The sequence below is a fragment of the Catharus ustulatus genome, chromosome 8, assembly GCF_009819885.2.
Source record: "Catharus ustulatus isolate bCatUst1 chromosome 8, bCatUst1.pri.v2, whole genome shotgun sequence".
NCBI classification, from domain to species: domain Eukaryota; kingdom Metazoa; phylum Chordata; class Aves; order Passeriformes; family Turdidae; genus Catharus; species Catharus ustulatus.
In genome coordinates this window covers 2,950,166-2,974,175 of record NC_046228.1, presented here as the reverse complement: position 1 = coordinate 2,974,175, position 24,010 = coordinate 2,950,166, and the positions used below count along the sequence as shown (strand labels likewise).

General features: G+C 41.5%; 1 protein-coding gene across 1 annotated transcript; it reads right to left on the bottom strand.

Annotated features, from left to right (window-relative positions):
* Positions 1-16: 16 nt before the first annotated feature.
* DHX32 (DEAH-box helicase 32 (putative)) lies at positions 17-21,060 on the bottom strand. Its single transcript, XM_033066222.1, has 11 exons — positions 20,791-21,060; positions 17,641-17,831; positions 15,700-16,072; positions 13,720-13,965; positions 11,513-11,612; positions 11,239-11,397; positions 4,200-4,391; positions 3,132-3,281; positions 1,955-2,145; positions 975-1,156; positions 17-250 (listed from the first exon to the last, which is right to left on the bottom strand). Exons 1-11 carry the CDS (start codon positions 21,058-21,060, stop codon positions 58-60), a joined length of 2,247 nt encoding a protein of 748 aa, XP_032922113.1. The 3' UTR covers positions 17-57.
* Positions 21,061-24,010: the final 2,950 nt, after the last annotated feature.

Below are 24,010 nucleotides of genomic sequence, written 5' to 3'. Positions count from 1 at the left end.
TTTTGGATATATTGCTTTTATTTATTGTTGTCCAATATGGGATGCTTCAGTATAAATTCACTGAATAACACATCTCTGCTCAGTGGGAGTTTGGGGAAATTCCTCATTTTCTTTGCTGTCATTGGCAGTTTTCTGTTCCTCCTTTGGGCCTGAAGCAGGTGCCAAGTGATTGATCACTTCCTGCAGAATATCCTTGCTCTCACTTGGAGGAAGATTGCTGAAATAATACTGAGGTACCAGCTCTGCAAACCTGGGGAGGAAATCACACAAAACATTATTAATTTTTAATTGAATTTTGAAATATTTGAGTAATTATTTCAAGGCATATCTAAAAGAAACTACAAAAATTGATATTTCAACCCAAAACTCTGCAAGAATCCAAGATTCTCTGCAAGATGTAGTTTTCAGTAGCCTTGCACTGAAAATCCTCAGCCTGCACTTGAGGTGCAATGCAGTTCCCAGTGCTGCAGGTTGCATTAAATAGGAATTTCCCTGCTTTAGGGCAGAGTGGTTCAGTAACACAATGAAAAAGGTCTCCTATAAACATGGGAAATAGAAAAGATGAGAGAGTGAAATGTCTATTTGTGTAAAGAGATTTTTGCAGAAGGAAGATTCTGGTCTCTCCCTGAATCCCTAAACAGTCCCTGATTCAGCTGTCTGGGTACAGATAATGTGTTAAAAGAAGGATTTGCTGGAAAATAGGTTTTCAGGGAACAAAGACCTTTCCAGCTGGAGTCATGTGTGAGTACACTGTTCTGTTAACTATGAATTTTTTTCCTATATATTTTACTCCGTCAGAAACTTCTGCAGCTCATCATGTGAGCTTTTCCAATTGATTACAATTACAGTGGCAGCTACTGAGAATAGTGAGGGCTTGAGATCACAGATCTTCCCTTTTTATTTTTTTTATCCTCCCAAAGTGATGATTTTGTGGATTTAGCAGTGAAGGAGCAGTTGCATCACAGTTCACTTACAGGTGGGGGGAGATCTCAGAGACAACTCTGATGGAATTGCCCTCTGAGATGCTGAACTCGTGGAACAAAACCCACTCTGGGATCCTCCTGGTGCTGTAGTAGGATGAGAAGGGGTGGAGCTGGGCCACTTGTTTGTGTGTTAACATCAAATAGTTCCCTGAGCCATCCACATCACGAGCAATCTGAAAAAAACCAATGTGGAGAGTTATTCATTATTTAATTGATCAGTTCCTGTTAAATTTAAACCAGAAATTAAACTTCTCTTCAGATACTTTCAGCTGGAACCTCTGCCCAAGTCTGTGTGGGAAAGCTTGGGTCTGGATCCCATGGAATGAGACTTAAAGAAAATGTTGATCTGTTTATTTGAAAGGAAGCTGCAACAAATAAGTACAAAAGTGTCTGAATTTGGCTTTGGTGGGTCTGTGTGCAAACACAAACGTGTATTCTTTAGCATTTACTCTTTTCAGAGACTCTTAAATGCAATGTGTCAGGCCATGAAAGGTGCACTTGGGAAAGGTGATTTTTGTGTTCAGAGGGAGCACAGGGATGTGAAGGAAGGCCTGGGGACTCGAGTGGCAGTAAATCAATCTAGTTTACATTTGCAATGTGCCTTCCTGAGATGAGGCAGGCTGGCTGTTATGCACACCTAAATATATCCAAGTCATTTCTCTATTTCCAGGCAATTTTCACCTTCAAAAAGGAAATAATTCCTGAGAGAATATTGCAAATTCAAGAGTTTTTTTGAGGTGAAAGTGTTCTTTGAGTGAAAGGCATATTGGCAGTTTTCTTATTGCTGTGGAGAGTGTGAGCTCCGTGCAGTGAGAGATGAACCCCAGAGGAAAGGCTGAAATGGGCAGGGAAAAAAATGCCTTTTATCCTTTCTGGTGATCAAGAGATTTCACTAATGAACTTAAGTTTTCTGAAAGCATTCTACATAATTTAACAGTGCAGGAAGATAAAACCACAGTGTTTTTCCTTACATGCATGAAGTAACCAGATAAAAGAGCTTTCTTAATGCTTAGTAGATTTTCTTCTGATCCAAAGCCTGGTTCAGAAATGGGGAGTTCAATGCGCTTCATAATCTCCACCAGCTCGGCTCTGATCATCTCTGCCATGCTCAGAGCAGGACAGCTCAGGAAATAATCACGGCACCATTTCTCACTGCTGAAGTCTGTGGGGAGAAAAAACAATGTTTTGGCTTAAAGCAGAATCTCACTGATGTGTGCAATCCACAGAGGTGCTGCTCTGGGAATGAAATGCTCTCGCAGTGCTGCAGATGATGTCCAGAATTCTGGTAATGAGCCATACAGCCAGCTTGGGCTCAGCTCACAAAGTAAGGGGGCAACACTTGATATCCTCACTTAGTTTTATAGAATTGCAGCTATTTCTTCCTGAATCAAATCCCTTCTTTGGTGTGTTATAAGTAAAGCTTCCCAGAGAATGAGTAGCAATTCTGTTTTTCAGGCCTTGTGGGTTTAGGCCAGGATATGGAGCTGGAATGACACCTGTGGTGCTGGTGCTGATCCTGCATTCTGGTAAAGGACTAGAGCTCCCTTCAGCATTCCACATGACTGAACAGGAAACAATCCTGCTTTCCTGTCTAGAGCTTTTACTCAGTGTGTGCAAATTTATCCCTCTGCTGTCTGAGCACTGGACTCAGGCTCAATGAACCAGAGCAGGATGTTTGAGCACAGGAAAATGCAGTGAAGAGCTGCTACTCTGCACTCTCCTGGCTTTTATTTCTGTTCCTGCAAATGTGCACTTTACTGCTTTCCATTTTCACTTAAATTGTCCTTTCAGTTCACAGCTATGAAAAACCCACCAGAATTGCTGGGCTCTTGGGGGAATTGAGGCCTCCTCACCAACTTTTATTGATCCTAAACTTGGATTTTGGGCTTCTCCAGAGGAGCCATCAATCTGGTTTTGCACAGTGTCACCTCAAAGGACAGTTGGAATAGTGGCTATGGATCCCTGTTGGGTAAGAGACGCTGTCCTAAGATATTTTTAATTAATTAGTAAATTAATATTCATCACCAATAGCTACTCCCATAGGCTTCTCCCTGCATATCAGCAACTCTAGAAGGAATCACCAGATTTTTGGGCTTGTTGTTTCCAAGCTGGCCCCAGTGTGCTTGGATTTGGCTGGGGCACACTTGCCTGGCTGTGTGGGGCTGGCAGTGGCTGCCCTGAAGGCGTTGAAGATGTTGATGAGGGTGCAGTGATCTCCTGCAGGGTGGGAGAAGCGGCGCCAGCGGCTCCGAGCGATCTCCTCTGTGCCAGGAGGGGCCTGCAGGAAGCAGCTGGGAGCTGAGGAAAAAACCAAATGGTGAAAATACACAAAACCCCACTGGTATTTTGGGGTTTTTCCTTCCCCAGTTGCCTTTAACGCCCAGTATTGGATTGGTGCTGAAGAACTGAACCTGCTGCAGTCACTAAGGGTTTATTTTTTGTGTCCTTCCAGTCTGGTTTAGTTAATGTGTGTTGCAAACACAAAAGAGCAGCTTTCTCCCAGGCTGATGCCAAAAAAGCTTCCTAATGGCACAACCTAATTTAGCCAGAATCCAAATGGTTTCTTTATAATAAAAAGACATCTTTTGATTTAATATCTTAATTTACCCCTCAATGTTGGAATTTGTGTTTTCCAGTGCATTTTATTTTTGTGTCTTTTGAGATGGTCGAGCTTTTCTAAAACTGAATTGTGCCTATGCTCAATCATTTACATTTGTTATATGTACTTAAAAAAATCTACCACAAGTTAAAAATCAACCCAGTTTGGGCACAAAAAGTTGTCCTGCAAGGAGAACGACTCATGCAGCTCGATATCCTGTGGTTTGTGTGCTTGCTGCCCAAGACTCCAAGGTCATGGCAGTTTTAGAAAATCCTTGAAGTAGAGAGACAAGACCACAAAGTAATTCTTTGTAGGTAAAGAATCTGATCTGTAACAAATGTAGATTCATAGAAGAAAGTTGCATTTTGAAGGGATGTTTCTGACAAAAGGGAGGAAGCCAAGGGGCAGCTGAAGCCTGGAAATTGAATTCTCTGTGGGAATTCTTTACTTAGCTTTCATTGTACCCTTACAGTTAAGACTTGAACAGCCAAATGTATTAATTTACTTGAAATAAGCAGGATGAGAGTAACAAAAATATGCTTTTGTGGATAGATTTGGAGAGAGTCTGGGTTGGGCAGGTGGCACAAGGCCTGCAGAGAGAGCTGAGGCAGGAGTACCTGTGACCATGGCTGCAATGGTGAGCATCTCATCCACACACTCAAATTCACAGGAAGCCAGCAGTGACTTGGACAGCTGAGGATCCAGGGGGAATTCTGACATAATAATCCCAAATTCAGACAGGTTCCCATTGTTATCCAGTGCTGCCAGGTAATCCAGATCTTCCAAAGCCTGCATCAGGCTTTCAGGAGCTGAGGAAAAGGGAAGAGAATTCCAGTTCTTGAGAGTGGCTCCACAGGAATGAGTGTCTGAATTCTCATTGTAATATTTCAGCTGTGGGGAAATGATACTTCTTTTACTTGACAGTGATTAAAAACAAAAAGTAATGGATTAATGAAAGGCTGAGAAAATTCTGGAGGAAGAAAATAAGAGGTAACAATCATAGAGCTGCAAATCACTTTGTTGATACTTTTTATGTCAGAACAGTTTTTGTCCCAGACAAAATCCTCAGTAGTGGATTTTGAGGACACAATCCTCAGTAGTGTCTTAGCCCCTAGACTTTGCAAAACTGCTTCCATTTTTGGCAGTTTTCAGGTGGGTTTTTTGTGTTCATTCTTTTTTAAGAGGGGTGGTCACATTTGAGGAGTACTGAAAGACAGCTCTAGGACAGATCTTTTTTAACCAGAGGAGATATTCTGATATTTGCAGAAGTTATAACTGTTATTCTTGCAGGTATTTGGAGTTCTCATGGTTGCCTTTTTAATTATTATGCTTTCTTTACATAGGTTCTCATGATTCCAGAAGAGGAATGGGAATGTAGTAAAAGAAAATGTCTCCCTAGCAATTGGCTGTACTTTCTCACTCCACAAAATTCAATGTTCAGTTTTCTCTTAGTGTGGGTTATAACTTCCTCACAACCTCTGGGGGTAGAAGTGGGAACAGTGAGGCAACAAAAATAATGAGGGAATGTCGGAAAGTGTCCTGAGAGGACAGGATTAAGCAAATCAACACTTAAAATCAGAACTTGAGAAAGTCTGTAGGAAATCTGATGGTGATGAAAGGAGGTCAAACAAGCACAGGAGAGATTTATGTGGCTCTGGTTCTGGGGGCTGAGAGAGGGAACCTCAAATTGAAGTTGTCAGCCCTACATTCCAAAAAATTGTTGCCAGAGCATGAAAGGGTGGAAATCTGGGAACTCCTGAAGTGTGAAGGTTCTTCAAGGTTCTTTCCTCCCAGCTCTTTTCCAAGGTAGATTTCTATTCTATATTGAATGATCAGTATCTTTCGTGGGTACCAGTTCATTTATATTCACAACTGCTCTCCAACCACTGCAGCAACTTTCTCCTGACTCCAGCCTAAGGATCTGGTTGTTATTTTCTCAGTTTTATAGGTAACAAGTTAAATTCCAGTCCCCTTGAAGCTGGTGGCAGAAATTCCACTGCAGCAGGACTTGGCCTCATCCCCAGCCCTGGGAAGCTGCACTGGCCATTTATCAGCTTCTGTGGGCTGCTGTCAGTCTGTATATGAAGGGAAAAAAATCCCTAAATAAATAACCAGACCACAAGCACAGCTGCCCACACAGGCAGGGGGTGTATTTGCACTTGGATTTTCATTAGTAGATGGCTAAAAATAATTTCTTGCATTCATTAAAAGTGGGAATGTGTATGGCATCACCAAGACTGAAAGCAAAGAAATGCTGTAATTAGCTGCTAGGTCACATTTAGCCACAATTTCCCACACATTCTGCAAGAAAATCTTGAGAACAGGTTTTAACTTCATTGGCAGTGAGCTGTTTATTGCCATCTCTCTGTAATTAATTTCTTATAGTCAAGGAAAAAGTAAAATGGGAAGCAAACAAGCACTTGCTGTTTTTAACCTCATTCTGTTTGAGGGGGAAAACCAGTTTATTAATTCCCCTTACATGAGCTTTTCCAGAACTTCTCCAGCATCTGAATCTGCTAATGTGACTTCAGTTAAGTTTAAAACACTCAATTTTCAGACAAATTCTCTCAGGAACTTGTAAATTCCTTTCAAAACTGGACCTGCTTCATTTCAGTCTCAGGGTTCTTCCCTCTGCCTGTACAATTCTATCTAGAGAGGGCATTTATTATAAGAAATATGGGGTTTAATAGGATAAATTATGAGCTTTTGCAAAAGCTGAAGCATCTGAGAAGAAAATGCTTAAGAGTTTTAAAGAAATGAAAAGTAGCAGCTGATGATGAATATGAGTCAGTGACAGGAAATAAAAATCAGTGATTGAAAATACAGGGAGAGTAAAAGGGTCATTCAGATGTGTTGCAATTACTTGGAGATCATAGAAAGCTATTTTCCAGGAGTCAACAAAGCAGTTTGTGCTAGAGCTCACAAAATACATGGTTATATGGCAGCCAATTTCAACCCCCTGATAGCATCAGTAATTTGCATTTTTATGCCCTAGAGTTAGTTGTCTTGAGATTTATAAGCACAAATTACTTCCCTGTCTTGCTATGAGTGTTCTGGAAAAAAACAACAACAAAAAAAGAGATTCCTGGAGTTTTATTGCTCTAGAAAGGAAAAGACAGTAAAGGTGGATTAGAGCACGTGAAGGAACAGTAAAAAAGCAAACATAAAAAACCAGAGTTGGGCTTTTTAGGGCTTCTTGCCAGCACCAGCCACTGCTGCCTTGAGGTGTGCACCATGAGCATTTGTGACTCCACTGCTGCTTTCACAGGAGCAAAGTTCAAAAAACCTCTCAAGGTGTGTCCTGTGCTTTCAACAAGAAACTGTCACATCCCTGGAATTTTGGAAGGTATTTCCTAATCCAGTATTTTCTTTCCCTGCTCTGTGTTCTTTGGCTGCTCAAGACTGGGCTGCTCTGGACTCATTTCAGGAAACCTGACCAGTTTTATGGAAATACAGATCCTGCTTTTGATCCTTCTTAGGCTTAGTAAAGCAAATATAGAACTTCATGTTATTGTTAGCACTGGAATCGTTTATCTGAGAGTTTCAAGCTACTTAAAATTATATCCTTGGTTTCATATTTTTGGAACTTTGGTGTGAACAGAGTAAATTCTGTCTCTAAAGGAAAGTGCACCTGTAGTCCTTAGTACCACATCCCATGTGGCTGAAATGGAAGTGCTCAAGGTGGGAGCAAATAAATTCAAAAGAATCATTCTTGTTGCATTAGGAAACAAGTGATTTAGGGGTTTGGTCAAAGTTCTGTAGTGAGTGGATATTAGAGATAGGAATGAAACTTAAATTTTTGATTTTTAATAGTCCATTTAACTGCTCTTTGTGCTTCTCTGGGAGATCCACAGCTCCTGTGTTCTGGTCTCCTCCTCTAAGTGCTGAGTATGTAAAATAGCTTTTATTGATAGATCTTTTCCTTCCACAGGAATAACTTTAAAAGGTAGAGCTGCCATGGATGTCAGGTAAGGGATGTTGTCTTTGAAGAGCTGCTGCTGTGCCTGGCACACCACAGGTTGTGCAGGTTCTGTTGGGCTGGACAGCAGAAAGAACTGCCAAAGTAACTACTGCAGGGAGAGCAGCCCTGGGGAATGGTGTTTGCTGTTCCTGGTTTCTGACATTGCTCCTTGGACAGCAAACTGAAAAGATGGAGGAGTCTGTGCCAAGTTTCCCTCAAATTATGCAAAGATTTTTCTTCTGCAAGCACAAGTTTCTCTGTGCAGGTTTCCTCCTGATTCTCTTTTTCCCCCTGTACTCTCTGAGTCAGGATTTTTTATGAGTCTGTTTTGCTCTGAAGCCACCAGTTCTAGAACTATTATTTTGAAATTATAGTTGATCATTAAAAATTACTTTCCCAAACTCATATTTTGCAGCCTTTCCATCCCCCTCATGATGCTTCATCACTCCTCCAGCCTGGCTGGTGATGGTCCCTGCTGTGCTTTTCTGCCTGCAGGGACAGCCAGGACAGGGCCTGACCTGCCTTGTCCTGACAGAATCAACTGAATAATGTCTGCACACATCATTTAATTGGTGAAATCCAGAGTTTAAAGCATCAAAGAATTAAGAAGTAATTTTAAGATAATAAATCTGCCCTGAAGTGATCTCTGTTGAGCAGAGATTGAGTTTCTGTCTTTGACAGTCTCCAGTGAAAATATGCCAATGATTTATTTCTCTGAAACACTTTGAAATTGTATAAATTTATACAACTCATGTTATTCTGGATTTTCTAGAAGTATGTTCTCCAGGGGGCTGTGAAAGTATAGCTCTCAAATGTCATGGTCATGAACACTGACATATCCTTTAATCTGAAAATTGTTTAGGGGAAATTTTGAATGAATGCAGAATCTGCAAATGCTTTCCCCTTGATTTCCTAGAGACATTTTACATGGTTTCATCTTTATAACGATTTGCTTAGTTTAAATAAGGATTTTCCAGTGATTTACAAAAGGACTCAATGTTGCTGCAATCTATGGGACTGGGATTCTTTTGTCCCATTAGAAACCCCAGTAAAGATCTATCTGATTAACTGATCAAAATGTAAACACATCCCTGTCCCAGGGGCACAGGAATCCCACCAATGCACTTGGGAGCTGCAGTGCCAGATTCATTTTCCTCTGGTTCATGAATTCCAGAAAGGAGAACAAGCTCTGCTGCATTTGCTGCTCTCGATTATGGCATGAATTAAATGCAGCAGCTGTAAGCCTGACATGTTTGTTGCTTTCATAATGCAGTAATGAGTCAGACTTAATCCAGCCTTTTATTTCTCCTCAAAGAGCAGCAGAAAAAAAAATAATCCCTTGTGCACATTGTTGCTGAGCAGAAATGAAATGTTTTACTGATGTAATTTTTGTTTCTTATCTGCTGCATGTTCTCCATGTGCTGGAAACAGATTGAGAAGTACTTCTTGCTATGAATTTCAGTGTCCTCCTGATTTGTTTGTTCTCCAGTTCATGCCTGTGTCTTCCTCTGTCATCTCAGTGAAAACTTGATTTTGTGTGGGAGAAATTCACCTGAACCCTCTGAAGCCTCCCTCTGTTTCAGCTGCAAGGACCAGGTGAGAATGTTTGTTGCACACAAACAGTGCAGAGCAAAGCCTGTGGCACACAGGAGATGCTGCAATGTTTTTACTCCTTTTACTCAAAGGGAACTCAGCTCCAAGGAGGTGAAGAGCCAAGGAACAGCCAAACCCATGGCATGAGCTTGGAACTGGATGATCTTTAAGTCCTTTCCAGCCCAAACCATTCTTGCTTTGTGTGCCTGAAAGCCTGGTGTGTTTTGAGCTCTGTGAGTTGGTCTAAGACAAGAACTGACTCCCCTGACAAATTTCTCTCTTTGGTGCTCCAGTTTCTTACAGAGAATTTCACAGCAGGCACTTCAAGCTCTGTGTTCTGTCTGTGGAAGATTTCCACTCCTCTCTGAAGAATTCTGTAGGGATCAATCCAAGTGCTGGGAGGAAAAAAGTTCACTGCCTGCTCCAAAGTGGAAAGCAAGCCAGTGTGTGATGTGTCCTGGATAAAGGAAGAGCTGTGCTGGATCATTAAAGCTCTGTCTCAGATGTTTAATTGTGTAAGGCAGGAAGCAGACAAGGAAATTGTGCAGACTTTCTCCTCTCCTTTCAGAGCACCCCTGCAGGGTCTGTGGGATTTTTCCTTTGTTCAAGCAGTTTGTCCAACATTCCTCCCACTGTTCAGTAATTCCTAAAACTATTCAACACCTGCACCTGACACTCTTGATCTAGTCAGCAAAAGCTTTGCCATATTTAATGTCCATCCAAGTAAAGCCAATTCATTCACTCATCAAATGCCTTTACAATTTTTTACACATCAGGACAATGCTTTCTTCAGCCAAAACTTAGAATTCCTGTATCTGTAAAACCTTATGTGCCTGTAGCATTTCATTCTCTCTGAATGCTGTCCCCATTATGCCTTTAAATCCCAAAATACGAAATACTTTCCCTCATATAATTTTATTAATTCCTTCTACAGTTCAAGACCAACTTCCTTCATATCCAGGAAAAACATTAATATGTTCAGCATATTTTTTTAGTAGTAAAATATATTTTCAATTTGAGTGGGAGCAAACTGTATTCCATAAACATTTTCCATGCAGATTTTGTGGATTCAGCACAGATGACACTCACAAGGCCAAAATACTCCAATTCTCATTGGTTTGGAATTAATTACCATCAGACTGGCCATGCTTTTTCTTATTTCTTTTAGGCATGTTTCTGCTAAACAGGCACACAAGGGAAAAGTAGAAGAAATGGTTCTTTAAAAAAAATTCCACTTAACTGTCTATTGCTATATCCAACAGTGAGAATTAACTTTATTACTGATTAATTACAGTGAACAACACATAGAAGAGGTCAATCCAATTCTGTGTATGTGCACGAGGAAAGGCAGGATAATATCAGAATTTTTCCTGTTTGCACTGGAAAATTATCCCCAAACCAATGAAACCAGGGCTATTTCCCTCACTTTAATGGGTTTCAAAGCAACAGCAGAATCTGCAGATGCACTTGGGTTTTGTGATAAAGCAGAACAGAGGAAAATATCCTTCTATAGAAAAAAATCCTAAATTATGAAGTTGGGGGGAAAAAAGGCAAATTCCTTCACACTCTCCTCAGAATTCAGTGTCTTCCCTGCCTAGTATTGAAAGCATATTTGGGTTTATTTTATAAAGAGCATTGTCCTTAAGGAGCAGCCCATTGTAAATTTGAGGTGGGAGATGCTGGAGGATAAGGGGGAAGATAATTTCCTGCACACACATCCCCCAGGTAACAATAGTGGTTTATTTGGGTTGTAAACTTTTGATTAAAGGAATATATTCTGTTGGATATCTGCACAATGCCTTGTACAACAGGGCACACATTTTCTTTGTGGGTTGCAGGAAAATAATATGTAACCTAGATGAGAAGATACTTAGAATATTGATTTTCTTTTTTAACATTCCAATTCCATTCAGATACTTTATGGTCTTTTTTATAAGTGCTATTGAGCTGAGAACTGCTGTAGCAGGTAAGTGGGAAAAGCAGGGTGATGTTATTACAAGTCCTTAAATAAAAAACAATCCTGTGAGACACAAGGCAAAATTAACCTGGAAATAACTGCTAAAATAATAATTAAAATAAGACAAATTGGTGCATCCCCTTACCTGGGCTGCTGATGAAGTCACAGTGTGCAAAGCCTGCTATGTCCATCCTCTTCAGGAACAGGACCAAGCTGGTGAGGTTGGATTCCTGAACTTTAGCTGGAATTTGTGGCTTCATTTCCTTGTACGTAAACTCTTCAGGATACAAGCAGAAGATTTTCCCTGGAAGAGAATTCAGGAAAATTACCTTTTTTAAAATGCTTCCTCCTCTCATTGCCACATTGATTGTATTAATAATTTGAGCTAATGGATTTAAATTTTGAGCTAATATTTCTACCTGATGGAGACATGCCCAGAATTTGTTTATGCACCTCTGCTTGACTTTGGCTGATAGGCTGGGTTAGAACAGAGTCTGCTCTGATTCTAGGATTGTACACCTTTAAATGAAAGAGATATCAAGCATCAGATAAGTACACAAGGGCTGCAAAAATATGAATGGTCTGTACTGAATTTCTCTCTAGGTCATTTTACAGAAAGGGTAGTTAAACAGTTTTCATTTCTTTTTGTTTCAGCAGCTTGGAAAGGAGAGCACTCAGCACCCTGACAAACTGACAGATGTTTTGCACTCACTCTAAGTGTGCTCTGAGATAAATGCCTTTTTTTTAAAACTAAAGCAGAAAATGGTATCATCAAGAAAAACATCAAAACATATTATTTATTTCTTCCAGTGACAGAATCCCAACATTTTCTGACAGCATTTTGTTCCCTAACTCCAGATTTTTGTCTTAATACTGAAATTACAGGAGATGAGGGCTGGATTAGAGATATATGATGCCATGTTTTATATTTTTCTTAATTCTGCTTTATTTTGATCAAGCTGAGGAGCTGATTCACTCACAAACCTGTAGTGTCCAGCAAGACCTAACCCTGCCTGGATAAGGCAGCTCCCTACTCCTGACATCTGAGTCACCTCTACCTGCTTTGAGCAGGGTTTTCATAAAAAAGATAAAAATCCTTCAGTGCAAGGCCCAGATTTCTTTTCCTGCTGATACATCCCAGCTGCAAGGCTCAGGTGGGATTTTGCTCTGCACTGAATTTTTCCCTCTGTGCTCAGCTGACTTGGAGCCACAGAGACTGAATGGGAATTTGAACTGAGGGAGGAATATCACAGGACTAAACAAAATAATTGAATTAAAGGTAAAAATTGCATCAGCGATAGAGATTTGGTAGATATCAGGACTGTTGGATCTGTTTTGCTCACATTACTCTGTGTTTTAAACTCACAGAATTTTTAATTGTTGAATTGTACTTTGGGCTTCAGGTTACCATGGGAGTGAAATTCATTTCTGCCATCCAAGAAAAACTACAGTTTAGGAATAAATTTAAGAAATAAACATGGTCTCATTGAAAACTGCTTTTAGGCCTTTCTTTCTTACACACAAAACTGTAACTTTCTTTTACCTTGCCTTGAGACTGAGTTAGTTTATAATTCCCAGTTAAAAACCTTTTAAAATGACAGATTTTTGCAATGAAAATGAAAGGTACTGGTAGTTCAGCTTTTCCCTGAACTGCTTGCAAGGCCAATCAGGATTAATGATCCCTGTTCCAGTCTTAGGAATACTAAACTACAATTTTGGTTATTCCACCTTGTGTTACAGAAAGGAAATGTATTATAGTGGTTTTTTTGCCTGTTAGTGGAATTTTTATTTTAACCAGGACAGTAACAAAACCTGTAGTAGTGCAGCTCTCCAGTTCATGTTCCTGCATGGTTATTCATCCCTTAGGACATCAGTTTTGTAGAAATAAAAGAAATGAGATTTTTGTTTTGGTTTGGTTTGGTTTTTTTTGTTTTGTTTTGTTTTTGCAGCTGCACTAATCCTTCCCAGGATTGGGTGGAAAACAAGAAATGAGGCCAAACTTTGGATGAAGTGGAAAAGGTTAAGTATTAATTAGATAAATGGCAGCATTTGGAGGTACCTGGATGGGAGAACATGTCCAGGAGGAGCACAACCAGCTTGAAAAAATAGAGATTCCCTGTATCAGCAATTACTAAATAATTAAATTAGGGATGAGAATAAGCTCCTAAATCAGCAGATCTGCCAATAGGTGCCTGTGAAGTGATTGCATTTTGCTTTATGTATAAAATATTGAGGAGACATTAATGACTGCTAGGCCAGAACTCAGGTGAGATGCATTTTGCAAACATTCTGTCATTGGTTTGGTACCCAAAAGAGTGGCAGTTTCAACTGGAAGCATTCATCTGGCTTTAGAAGCTTCAAAAATCTGATTTCTGAATAAAATTGGGAAATAATTATGATTTCTTGCTTGGTTTTCACATGGGATGTCCATGAAAATTATTTAAATTCCATTAATTTGCATGTTAAAAATATCATAGAACCTGTGCTGTGAAAGGAGAGAAAAACATGTGATCCTCTAGAGACTGTTTGCATTAATCTGAGCTGCACAATTCCCTTTCCCCTGCCCTGAAAAAGCCCTTTTGCAGAGTTTATTTTTGACAAAGTGCTTCTGGTTCCCTTCACTGACCTTTCTTGTCTCCACACCCACATCGATGACAAAAGTCAGGTTTTTAGTCCAGACCAGAGATTCTCCAGAGCTGGTGGTGAGTAGCACTTTCCTCCTGTATTTTTTGCAGCCTTTCTGCTTGTCTTGAGTTAATTTGGGAGTCAGCTCTTGTTTTGTGGGGTATAAAGGGATGGGGATGAGTTCTCCAAGGTCAGGGTTTAAACTGGATTGTTCCTGTCTGATCATCTGATAAGCTTTTTCAATTTCCTGTAATCAAGAGAAATGCATTTTTTCCTTATGAAATTGTTATATTTTTAGTCCAATTACAACACCTTAAATGATCAAAATATGCAGAAACCTCCCTACTTTCCCTTAATTATTATATTTAAGGAGATATAAGTATTATAAAGGTTTGGATTTTTCCCCTAATGATTAATAAACTCTATAAAGATTTAAAAGTCAAAAAAAGTCCCTGACTTGTGTTGATGGAACATCACTTTTAAAACAGTTCACAAATCCAGAGGCTGGATATGAATTGTAAAAGCTTTTTGTTGTTTTAGTGTTTTGTTATTGGGTGGGGGGGTTAATAAGAAACCATTTATGTTTTGCACGAGTTTTTGAAAGGCACACAAAAATAATTCATGGGCTGGCTCAGACTGAAAGGGAATTTTTTTAAAAGCATTTTTATTAGCAAATGTTTTGCAAAATTGAAAAGCCAGACTGAGTTTCTCTTTGAGAGTGACACCACATTTCCAGTAGTTATAGGTTGAAAGTGCTCTATAAAAATTGTTATAAAGATACAAGAGTGACATCTAATAGCCAGGCTGGCAGCAGGGCAGCTCATAAATCCTGAATGTTCTTGGTTAATTCATATTTTTGTTTAGTTTAAAAGACAGTTGAGTGCTTGGGAACAGTGAACCATTACCAATATGAAACTTTAAATCACAGTTAAACAAAATTCATGGGATGTTCTGGTTTGTAACGAGTGTTCTGTTCATTGTTAGAGAGAAAAATGGCAAGAAAGAAATTCCTGTTTTAGTTTTGTGGGGAGTTTACCTGTCAGAAAAAGCCTTTTAAGCAGAAATAAAGTTTTCTTCCCCACCTATTGAAATGGAAAGTGTGTGTTTTCTCTCTGACATTGTATGTTGTAAATATGAGGACTAACACGCAGAATTCATTACTTTATCATTTGTAAAATTGGTGTCTATAAGGCTTAAAACTGATTATTAACATTATTCAAAGTGTTTCATATCCATCCCCCTTTTAACAGTGAAAAGCAACAAACACTGCCTGGGTAGTTTATGGTAAATTATATTAAAAAGTCATTATTTCCTGGTGAGTTTGTTGCTCTAAAGCAGATTTAATGACACACAATGGAAGATTGGGGGTCACTATCAGGAAAATAATCATAATAGTAATAAATATTGAAATATTTATTTGATTCTCAGATTGCTGTGACAGCTATACAGGACGTGCTGGTGCAGTGAATTTAGGAATCACTGCTGTCTGCAGAGATTCAAAGGTGTCATTATTTAGATTGGCCAAGCCTGTGCAGATTCCTGGATCTTCTGTCACACCTCTGGAGTGACATTTTCCTCCTGCTGTTGTGCTCACAAATGGTGGGGAAGAAGAAACCAAATAGAAAAATCTTCTTGGGAGGTTTAAGCTAAAACCATTCCTGTGCAGTAGGACACTGGTGGAGACTGGAATGTGTTAAAGCCCTGTCCTTGTGACCTGTGCCCCTGTGTGCTGCTGTTACTGCTTTTTGCATCACACAAAAGGATGGTGGCCTTCCTTTAAATACAGAAAATATATATTATCTACACAATATTTATGTGCTATATAGATAGTGTTATGTATGCCATGACTCCTTTGAAGGAAAACCCTGAAATTATAAAACCTGGTGGCGCATCTGCTGTCTTGGCTCCTGGCATCAAGATATTCACAAGTCAGACAAAACCAGACATTTCCTGATTAAACCAGGATGAGAGCAGGACTTACTTGCTCACATGCCAGGAAGATGACGATGTCCCCCCTCTCCTTGGTGTGGTGGATCTCGAGGAGCAGCCTGAGAGCAGCCAGGAAAGAGTCCCTGTGGGTGCTGCAGGAGAACACGGCCTCAGCGCGGTGCCTGCCCCGCGCTTGGATCACGGGCACGCTGCCACAGAAACCCTGCAGGGTGCTGCACATCTGGGGGGCAGTGAGGATCACCAGCCTCAGCTCTGCTCTGGCTGCCAAGACATCTTTCAGCAGGCCAAGCAGGGCATCTGTGGCCACAGTCCTTTCATGCACATCATCCAAGACAATGACACCATAAGAGTTCAGAAGGGGCGTGGACATCATTTCTCTCTGGAGCATCTCATCTGTGCAGTACCTGCAACAGACACACAACACTCTACCAAGTTTCTTGGACTGTTATTGTAAGAAATTCATTCAGTGTCTTGGTTCTTTCTGTTCCAACACTAAGATTTGATGAGGGAGTGTTTTGTAGACACAGTCTCAGTTACATGTTTGCATCCTTCCTTAAGTAGCTACAAACCTGATGTGATTCAATGACACTCAGTGACACAGTGGCAGAAAGGATGCTCCAGGCAAACGCAGAAATACTTCTGCCCTGAAATCATCTGTTCATTTTCCACCACATGCCATAAACAATTCCTGAGCCAGGAATGAGTAATTTTGGGTGAGGAAAAGAAGGTGCACTTGAGGCAGAGCCAGAACCAGGATGAGCAATTAATTTCTGCCATAAGGCTCTCCTCACTTCTATTCCTGCTGTTGACAGTTTCTTTAAAGGATATTATTTTTGTTGTGTTGCTCAGCAGGACTTGGAATTTTTGAAGCAGGTTTTGATGTGTGAGAGGAAAGGATTCATCTCCCTCTCAACAGGAGCAGCTGCAGGAAGCTCTGCTGCAGGACGAGGTTTAAGGAGTTCTCCACAAAAAGAGAAAGGACAGGCAAGGGGAAGAGTGGTGAAAATTGATTTTCAGAAGTGGTGAGTATCCTCCTCTCCACTGGAAACCAGTGGCTGAGAAAAAAGCTGGTGGTCTAGATATGATAGTTTGTGCCTCCTATATTAAGGAACCAGAGAAAATAACTCTCATAACTTTCTGGGAGGCTCAAAAGCTGGATCTCTGTGTTGCTGCTGTCACCTGCCTGTACTTACTACATTAAGTGCATTTCTTATCTTCCAAAAATCCCCCTGAATACTATTTTCCTCTTGTTTCTGGATATACCCTCTTCTAGACATGTGTTTTAATTGCATTTGAATTTTTACTTTACTTTTGGAAAAATTATCCCATGTTCTCTTATGGTAATGAACACTCCTGTACTGGAAAATAAAAAAAGAAAATATAGAGGAAAAGAAAAAGAGGTTACTGAGGTGCTTAATGAAGTTTTGCATGGACAGTAACCTTGCCCACTTTAATCTCTGCTACGATTTACCCTAGAATGGCTCATTCAAACCTTTTAGTGATCACTGATTAATCACAAAATCTCTGGAGAAGAGAGGGGAGGGCTCATTCCAGTCTAAAACTTCAATGTGAAGGGAAGAGCGGGGCAGGCACTGCTCTGTGCTCTGAGGTGGCCAGGACTGAGGGAAAGGCTGGAGCTGGGTCAGTGGGTTTAGGCTGGATTTTAGGGAAAGGTTCTTCCCCAGAGGGTGCTGGCACTGCCCAGGCTCCCCAGGGAATGGGCACAGCCCCAGAGCTCCAGGAGTTGGGACAACGCTGCCAGGGATACCCAGGGATTATTAGGGTGTCTGTGCAGGGACAGGAGCTGGACTCAATCCTTGTGGGATCCCTTCTAACTCAGTGCACCCTGTGATTTTAAAACATTACACAACTTTACAAAGCAGCTTTGATTTTTATTCACAAGATCTGCAGTGCTGTCAGCTGCCAACTTCTCCAGCCACACCTGGGCCTGAAAGCCTCCAAAGGCACCAACCTCAGGATGGTGTCGGGCGTGCAGCAGCTCTCCAAGGGCACGCAGTAGCCCACCTCGTGGCCCAGGCTCACGTCCATCTGGTCGGCCACGCGCAGGGCCAGCGCCACGGCGGCCTGGCGGAGCACCTGTGTGCACACCACGGCCCCGCGGGGCTGCATGGCCAGGCAGTGCTCAGCACACCACTGCGGCACCTGCAGGGACAGGGAAACACGGCACTGAGACATGGGCCTCATCACAGTGAGGGGCTGCATGGCCAGGCAGTGCTCAGCACACCACTGCGGCACCTGCAGGGACAGGGAAACACGGCACTGAGAAATGGGCCTCATTACAGTGAGGCCAAATAACCAGACAGTGAAATATGGCAGTGAGAGCTGGGCCTCATTACAGTGAGGGGCTGCATGGCCAGGCAGTGCTCAGCACACCACTGCGGCACCTGCAGGGACAGGGAAATGTGGCACTGAGAGCTGGGCCTCATTACAGTGAGGCCAAACAACTAGACACTGAAACATGGCACTGAGAGCTGGGCCTAATCCCAGTGAGGCCAAACAACCAGACACTGAAACACGGCAGTGAGAGATGGGCCTCATTCCTGTGAGACACTGCAGTTCCAGTGAAACACGGCACTAAGAGCTGGGCCTCATCCCAGTGAGGGGCTGAAATTCCAGTGAAACACAGAATGAGAACTGGATCTCATCCCAGTGAGGCACTGCGATTCCAGTGAAACATGGCACTGAGAGCTGGGCCTCATTCCAGTGAGACACTGCGATTCCAGGGAAACATGGCACTGAGAGCTGGGCCTCATTACAGTGAGGGGCTGCATGGCCAGGCAGTGCTCAGCACACCACTGCGGCACCTGCAGGGACAGGGAAACACGGCACTGAGAAATGGGCCTCATTACAGTGAGGCCAAATAACCAGACAGTGAAATATGGCAGTGAGAGATGGGCCTCATTCCTGTGAGACACTGCAATTACAGTGAGACATGGCACTCAGAGCTGGGCCTCATCCCAGTGAGGCACTGCGATTCCAGTGAAACATGGCAGTGAGAGCTGGGCCTCATCCCAGTGAGGGGCTGAAATTCCAGTGAAACACAGAATGAGAATTGGATCTCATCCCAGTGAGGCACTGTGATTCCAGTGAAACATGGCAGTGAGAGCTGGGCCGTGTTCCCAGTGAGGCACTGCAATTCCAGTGAGACACGGCAGTGCAGTGCCTCATCCCAGTGAGGGGCTGCAATTCCAGTGAAACGTGGCAGTGAGAGCTGGGCCTCATCCCAGAGAGGCACTGCAATTCCAGGGAAACATGGCAGTGAGAGCTGTGCTTGCTCAATGGGCACTGCAATTCCAAACAACCGGACAGTGAAACACTGGAATGAGAGCTGGGCCAGCTCAGCAGGCACTGCAATTCCAAACAACCAGACAGTGAAACACTGGAATGAGAGCTGAGCCTGCTGAGCAGGCACTGCAATTCCAAACAGCCAGACAGTGAAACACTGGAATGAGAGCTGGGCCAGCTCAGCAGGCACTGCAATTCCAAACAACCCCAATTCTTGCAGCAGTGTGGAACAGTGAGATCAAGCTGAGCACTCGCTGCTCGCCTGCTCCGTGCGTGGGAATTACTGATGTCAACACTGGAATTCCTTCAGTTCTCAGCATGGATTTGAAGGTTTATCTGGGAATTGCTCAGCTGGACTCAGGCTGGTTGGGATTTGCTGCAGAAGGGGCAGAAGAGCTCTGTGGGGAGCAGGTGGCAGTAGGGTCACTACCAGCACGTGCTGATGGATCCAGCAGGGTCACTGCAGCTGTGCTCGGGGCTGGCTCAGCAGCAAACCTGCTCCTGCTGTATCACACCCATGGAAAACACACCCCAGCACTTCAAACTCACAAATGCCACAGCCAATATCTGTCATTTCAGATTAATTACTCTGTGAACACATAACTGAAACTGAACTGCTCCAGGAACTTACACAGCAGCTCCCTAATTTATCTATTTACATAACATCAACACTGGAAAATATCCATGTGTTGTTATGAGAAATTAAAATTGCATTATAAATATTGCTTTAATGGATGTATTAGGTTTCAGATCCTTCATTTAATCAACATCTAAACCTAGGTGCATCAGCCACATATAATTTATTTCTGTATAGTTATATGCAGGATATATTATATTTTTATATAGTTATATGCATAAAAATGTTTAAAAACCAACAAGCAATATACTACATCTTATTAAAGGTTCAACAACAATTGCCTTGTTAAAGGACAATTTAAAAGCTAACATTTCTCAGCGAGAAGTGTTGTTTACCATTACACAAGTTTTTTGTGTGTAAATTACAGTTCAACAACAAGGGGTAAAAACTTGGCACTCCAAAAATTATTCAGGTGTGAATCATTTTTATGGGAACATAGGAATTTTCAGGGAGAGGTGTGATGTCTCTAGCTCAATATGTGATCTCTAGAAGTGTCCAGCATTGAAGTCTGTAGGATATATGAGATGCTCTGCAACAGTGATTACCCTGCAGCTTTACCTGCAAGAAATTTTCCTCCTGCTCCCAGTCATAAACAAGAGTATTTTGGCTGATAGCACTTACTTGAAAATTCTTTTCTACTCTCTGTGACAACAGGCCTGGCTTGTTATATACAGTTACAGAATTTCATAGTCCTGACTGATATGTGTGTACTTGGACTCAGCTGAGATCTTGGCTTCAGTGAGTTCTTTTAACATGAGTTTTGTAAAGTAATTTTGTGCTGTTGGAGAAAACATTTGCTGCTGGCTGAATGGAGGGAAAGACCATTAATTCTGTCTGAGAAGCAGCCATGCAGATTTCAATCCTTCATTCCCTGGGATTTTTTTTTCACTTTATCTTGTGACAAATCCCCTGTGTTTCTTTCCTGATATATCTCTAATCAGAACCAAAACACAAAGTAACTGAAAATTTTTTTTGAGTGCTTGAAGAAAGTTATGAAAATGTTAAATATATTTTAAATCTGTATTTGACTGCATTAATCTTTATTCACCTTCTGTATTTCACTTTCCCTTTCTGGTCTTAATACTTGGATTACAATAGTTATAGTGACTCTGAAATTCATACCTAATTAAATGTCCTAAAAATACATTAAAAACCCCCAACCAAGTCTGTTGTACTAACCTGGGAGCTCTTGCCAGTTTTAGCATCTCCTGACACAATCACAATTTGATTATGAAGCAAACTTTCCATGAAAGTACTTTTTTCTTTCCATATTGGAAGCTCTTCTCTCTCTTTCATCAGTCTATAATAACGGGAGGAGTAAGGCAAGCCATCAAAAGGATTAAGCTCTAAATCTTCTCCACAGACAAGTATTTCCTCTTCATCCCCATCGCTGCCGTCCAGTAATTCTGAAAAGCAGTGGTTCTCTGGAGAAAAGGTTAAAAACTCCATTTTTCTTACATATATTATTCCCAGCGAAAGCACATTAGTGATGGAAGGAGTCCTTTGTGTGCTGATTGATCATTTTGGCCCCCTAAACCTGAGCAAATCCATTTTTCCTTGCTCCAGGATTAGTATTCCACAGCTCTTGGGTTTAAAAGTTCAGGCTTGGTGTCCAGCTGCCTTTGTGGTCTGCTTGTCCCACTCTGGGTGGTTTAACAACCCCAGTGAGCCTTGAGAAAAGATATTAAAAAAAATAATCACTCAAAATCTTCCAAAGGGTAGTGATGAAACCAAAAAGAGAAGCTAAGCAGATTTTGCACTTCAGAGTTGATTCCAGCCCATGAGTCCCAGTGTTTGCTCTTGTCCAGGCTGGGGAATAATTGGGAAGAGCAGCTGAGCCTGACCTTTGTGGCTGCTGTGGGAGGCTCTGGAGCTCTGGTTGTGATTGCAGGGCTGGCATGTGGGAGTTAATCTCAGCACAAAGCCTGCACCCCTGGGTGCTGCAGCAGCAGGCAGGGCTCTCTTTGTGCTCTGTGCAGGGCTTTAGCGAGGCAGAGAGGCAAAGACTCTTTTTGTGCCCTCTGTGGATGAGCCCAGGGGTCTTGGGAGGCTTTAACAGCTTTTCCCACAGTTAAAATACATGAAAAAATCCCAGAGTGATGCCAGTTCTAATCCTTCAAGGGCACCAGAAGTGGCCTTGGAAGGTGGTGGAAGAAAAACATTACCGATGTAAAGCAACTCCAACTCAGAGGACTCAAAAGTAGCAAAATAATTTCCTAACCTTGGCTGAGCTGGACTGTAAGAAAAGTATTAAATAACACTTTTTATTTTAGCTCCAGAGGGAAGTTTTCACCAGGATGCTGATAATGCCCAGTTTTCATGCTCAGTTAGGTCTTTCAGCTGCATTTGGATTCCACTTTTCCTCTGACCTTCATGGATCCCTCTAATCCACCCTGCTTGTCTGATTTTGTGTCCATCCCTCCCTGCTTGTTGTTACAAACTCTCAACCACTGAGATCTCTGCCTCTCCCAAATGGGCCCCAAATTACTCAATAAGGCAGAAATGTCAGGAGGGGATTGGAAATTCAATCCCACAAAGGTTTTTTTTTTGTAAAATTCATCTTAAAATAACATGAAGGATTTTTTTCGGGAGGTAAAATTAATCTTAAAACATCACGAAGCAAACATGTGCATTGTTGTTATTGTGCATTTTCCTTATTTTCCATATATTTAGCAGCAGTAACACTCTGATTTCCTCATTTGCAGCACAGGCTCATCTCCTAAACACTGAGAATTGGACAGCAATATTCCTGGTTCACTGAACAAATTTGAATTGTCATACCACAGCAATTGTTTTTTCGTTTTCCCTTTTTGGTATGTGTAATACAAGGAAGCAGATTACAATGTTACCAAATCAAGAAGAACATTTTACTATTTGAAAATGAAATATTTTGAAACTAATATTCCTTTCATGATAAGTTTTAACAGACCAGGTTGTTGACTGATTGACATTATTTATCTCTGCAAAAATAGGGCCTGTAAAACTTTATTTTTCTTTTCAGCCAGGCCTTCAAGGACTTACAAGATGTGTGCTTTAACATAATACAGAAAGATTTAATTAATTCTAGTAAATAACAGAAATACTCTCTGCAGATGAGTGCTTTTAGTAAATTAGGGTATAAACTGCTTTCAAAGATATCAATGAGAACTTTGGTATTGATTTAAATTATATATTGTTGTGCAAGTGTTGATGATAATGCACTCTAGGAAAGGAATAAATACCTCATAAATATTCTGGATATTTAATGAAGACTACTTAATATATAAGCACTCTTTGCAGCTTTGATATTAAATCTTTTAGAGGAGGAGGATTTTCTCTGTGTAGTTTAAAAGAATTTGATCTGTGCTATCAATGGCATTACTGAGATCTTTTTTCTCCATTTCTCCTCCCTCATTTCAGCTGAAATATTTTGCAATAGCAATGGGAATTTAAGGGTGTCACGTTTTTTTTAACCCTAAGAATGTTGTTTAAATAGAGGGGTTGAGATTAAATGTACTTTATAATGTAGTGAATAAAGCCTGTGAGATGTGAAGGTGGAGCATCCTGCCTTTTAAAGGCAGAATTACAGTTTATTGTTGTTAAATGAGAACCAGCAGATGCTGTCAAGAGCAGTTCCTCTTTCCATCTTATTTTCCAGCCCAGACTCTTTGATGCCAAATCCCTCCAGTGGGATGTGGAACAGCATCTTTGCAGCTGGAAGTGGAGGAGCTGCTCCTAACCTTGAAATATTTTAATCCTGAAGTCTTTGATAATTTTCTTTTTAACACAAAAGCCCCCAAAAGATGTGTGCTGGTATGTTTTGATATTTCCTCTTTGTGTGGCTGATCCATGGCCTGATGTCTCCCCTGCACTTCAGATCAGGAGCTGGGAATCAATTAGAACTTTGTTTTTCCTAATGAGGCAAACCAAGGGCTGTGTTTTCCTACCCAGACAGCTGGATTTGTTCCCTGGGGCTGGATTATCTTGCTGGGCCTCTCCATGATGTGAGGCTGTTGGATTGATGTGGTGTGAGTGCCCCCAGGATTAGGAGGAGCCCAGGCTGGAGCTGGACCTGCAGCTCATCACCCACAGCCCAAGGCTGCAAGGAGGAAAGCTGAGTGAGAGCTCTGTTTTGGCACATGAAATCCTCATGGAAGATGTTTCCTGAGCTAAAAGTAGGGCAGGGAATGGGGCAGGGATCTCCTGGTACATAACAAAGCTGCTCCAGTCACCTGTGTGAGCAAAGCAGCTGCAGTGACTGCAGGGGCACAACCTGAGGTGAGAATGTCTCTGTGATTTATGGAGTCCTGCTGCTGAAAATGACACTCTAATAGTCTCAGCAGGACTTTTTGTTGTTGTTTTGGTTGCTTTTTGTGCTGCTATGAATATGAAAGCTTGGTGCTTGGCCAAGAGACAGAAA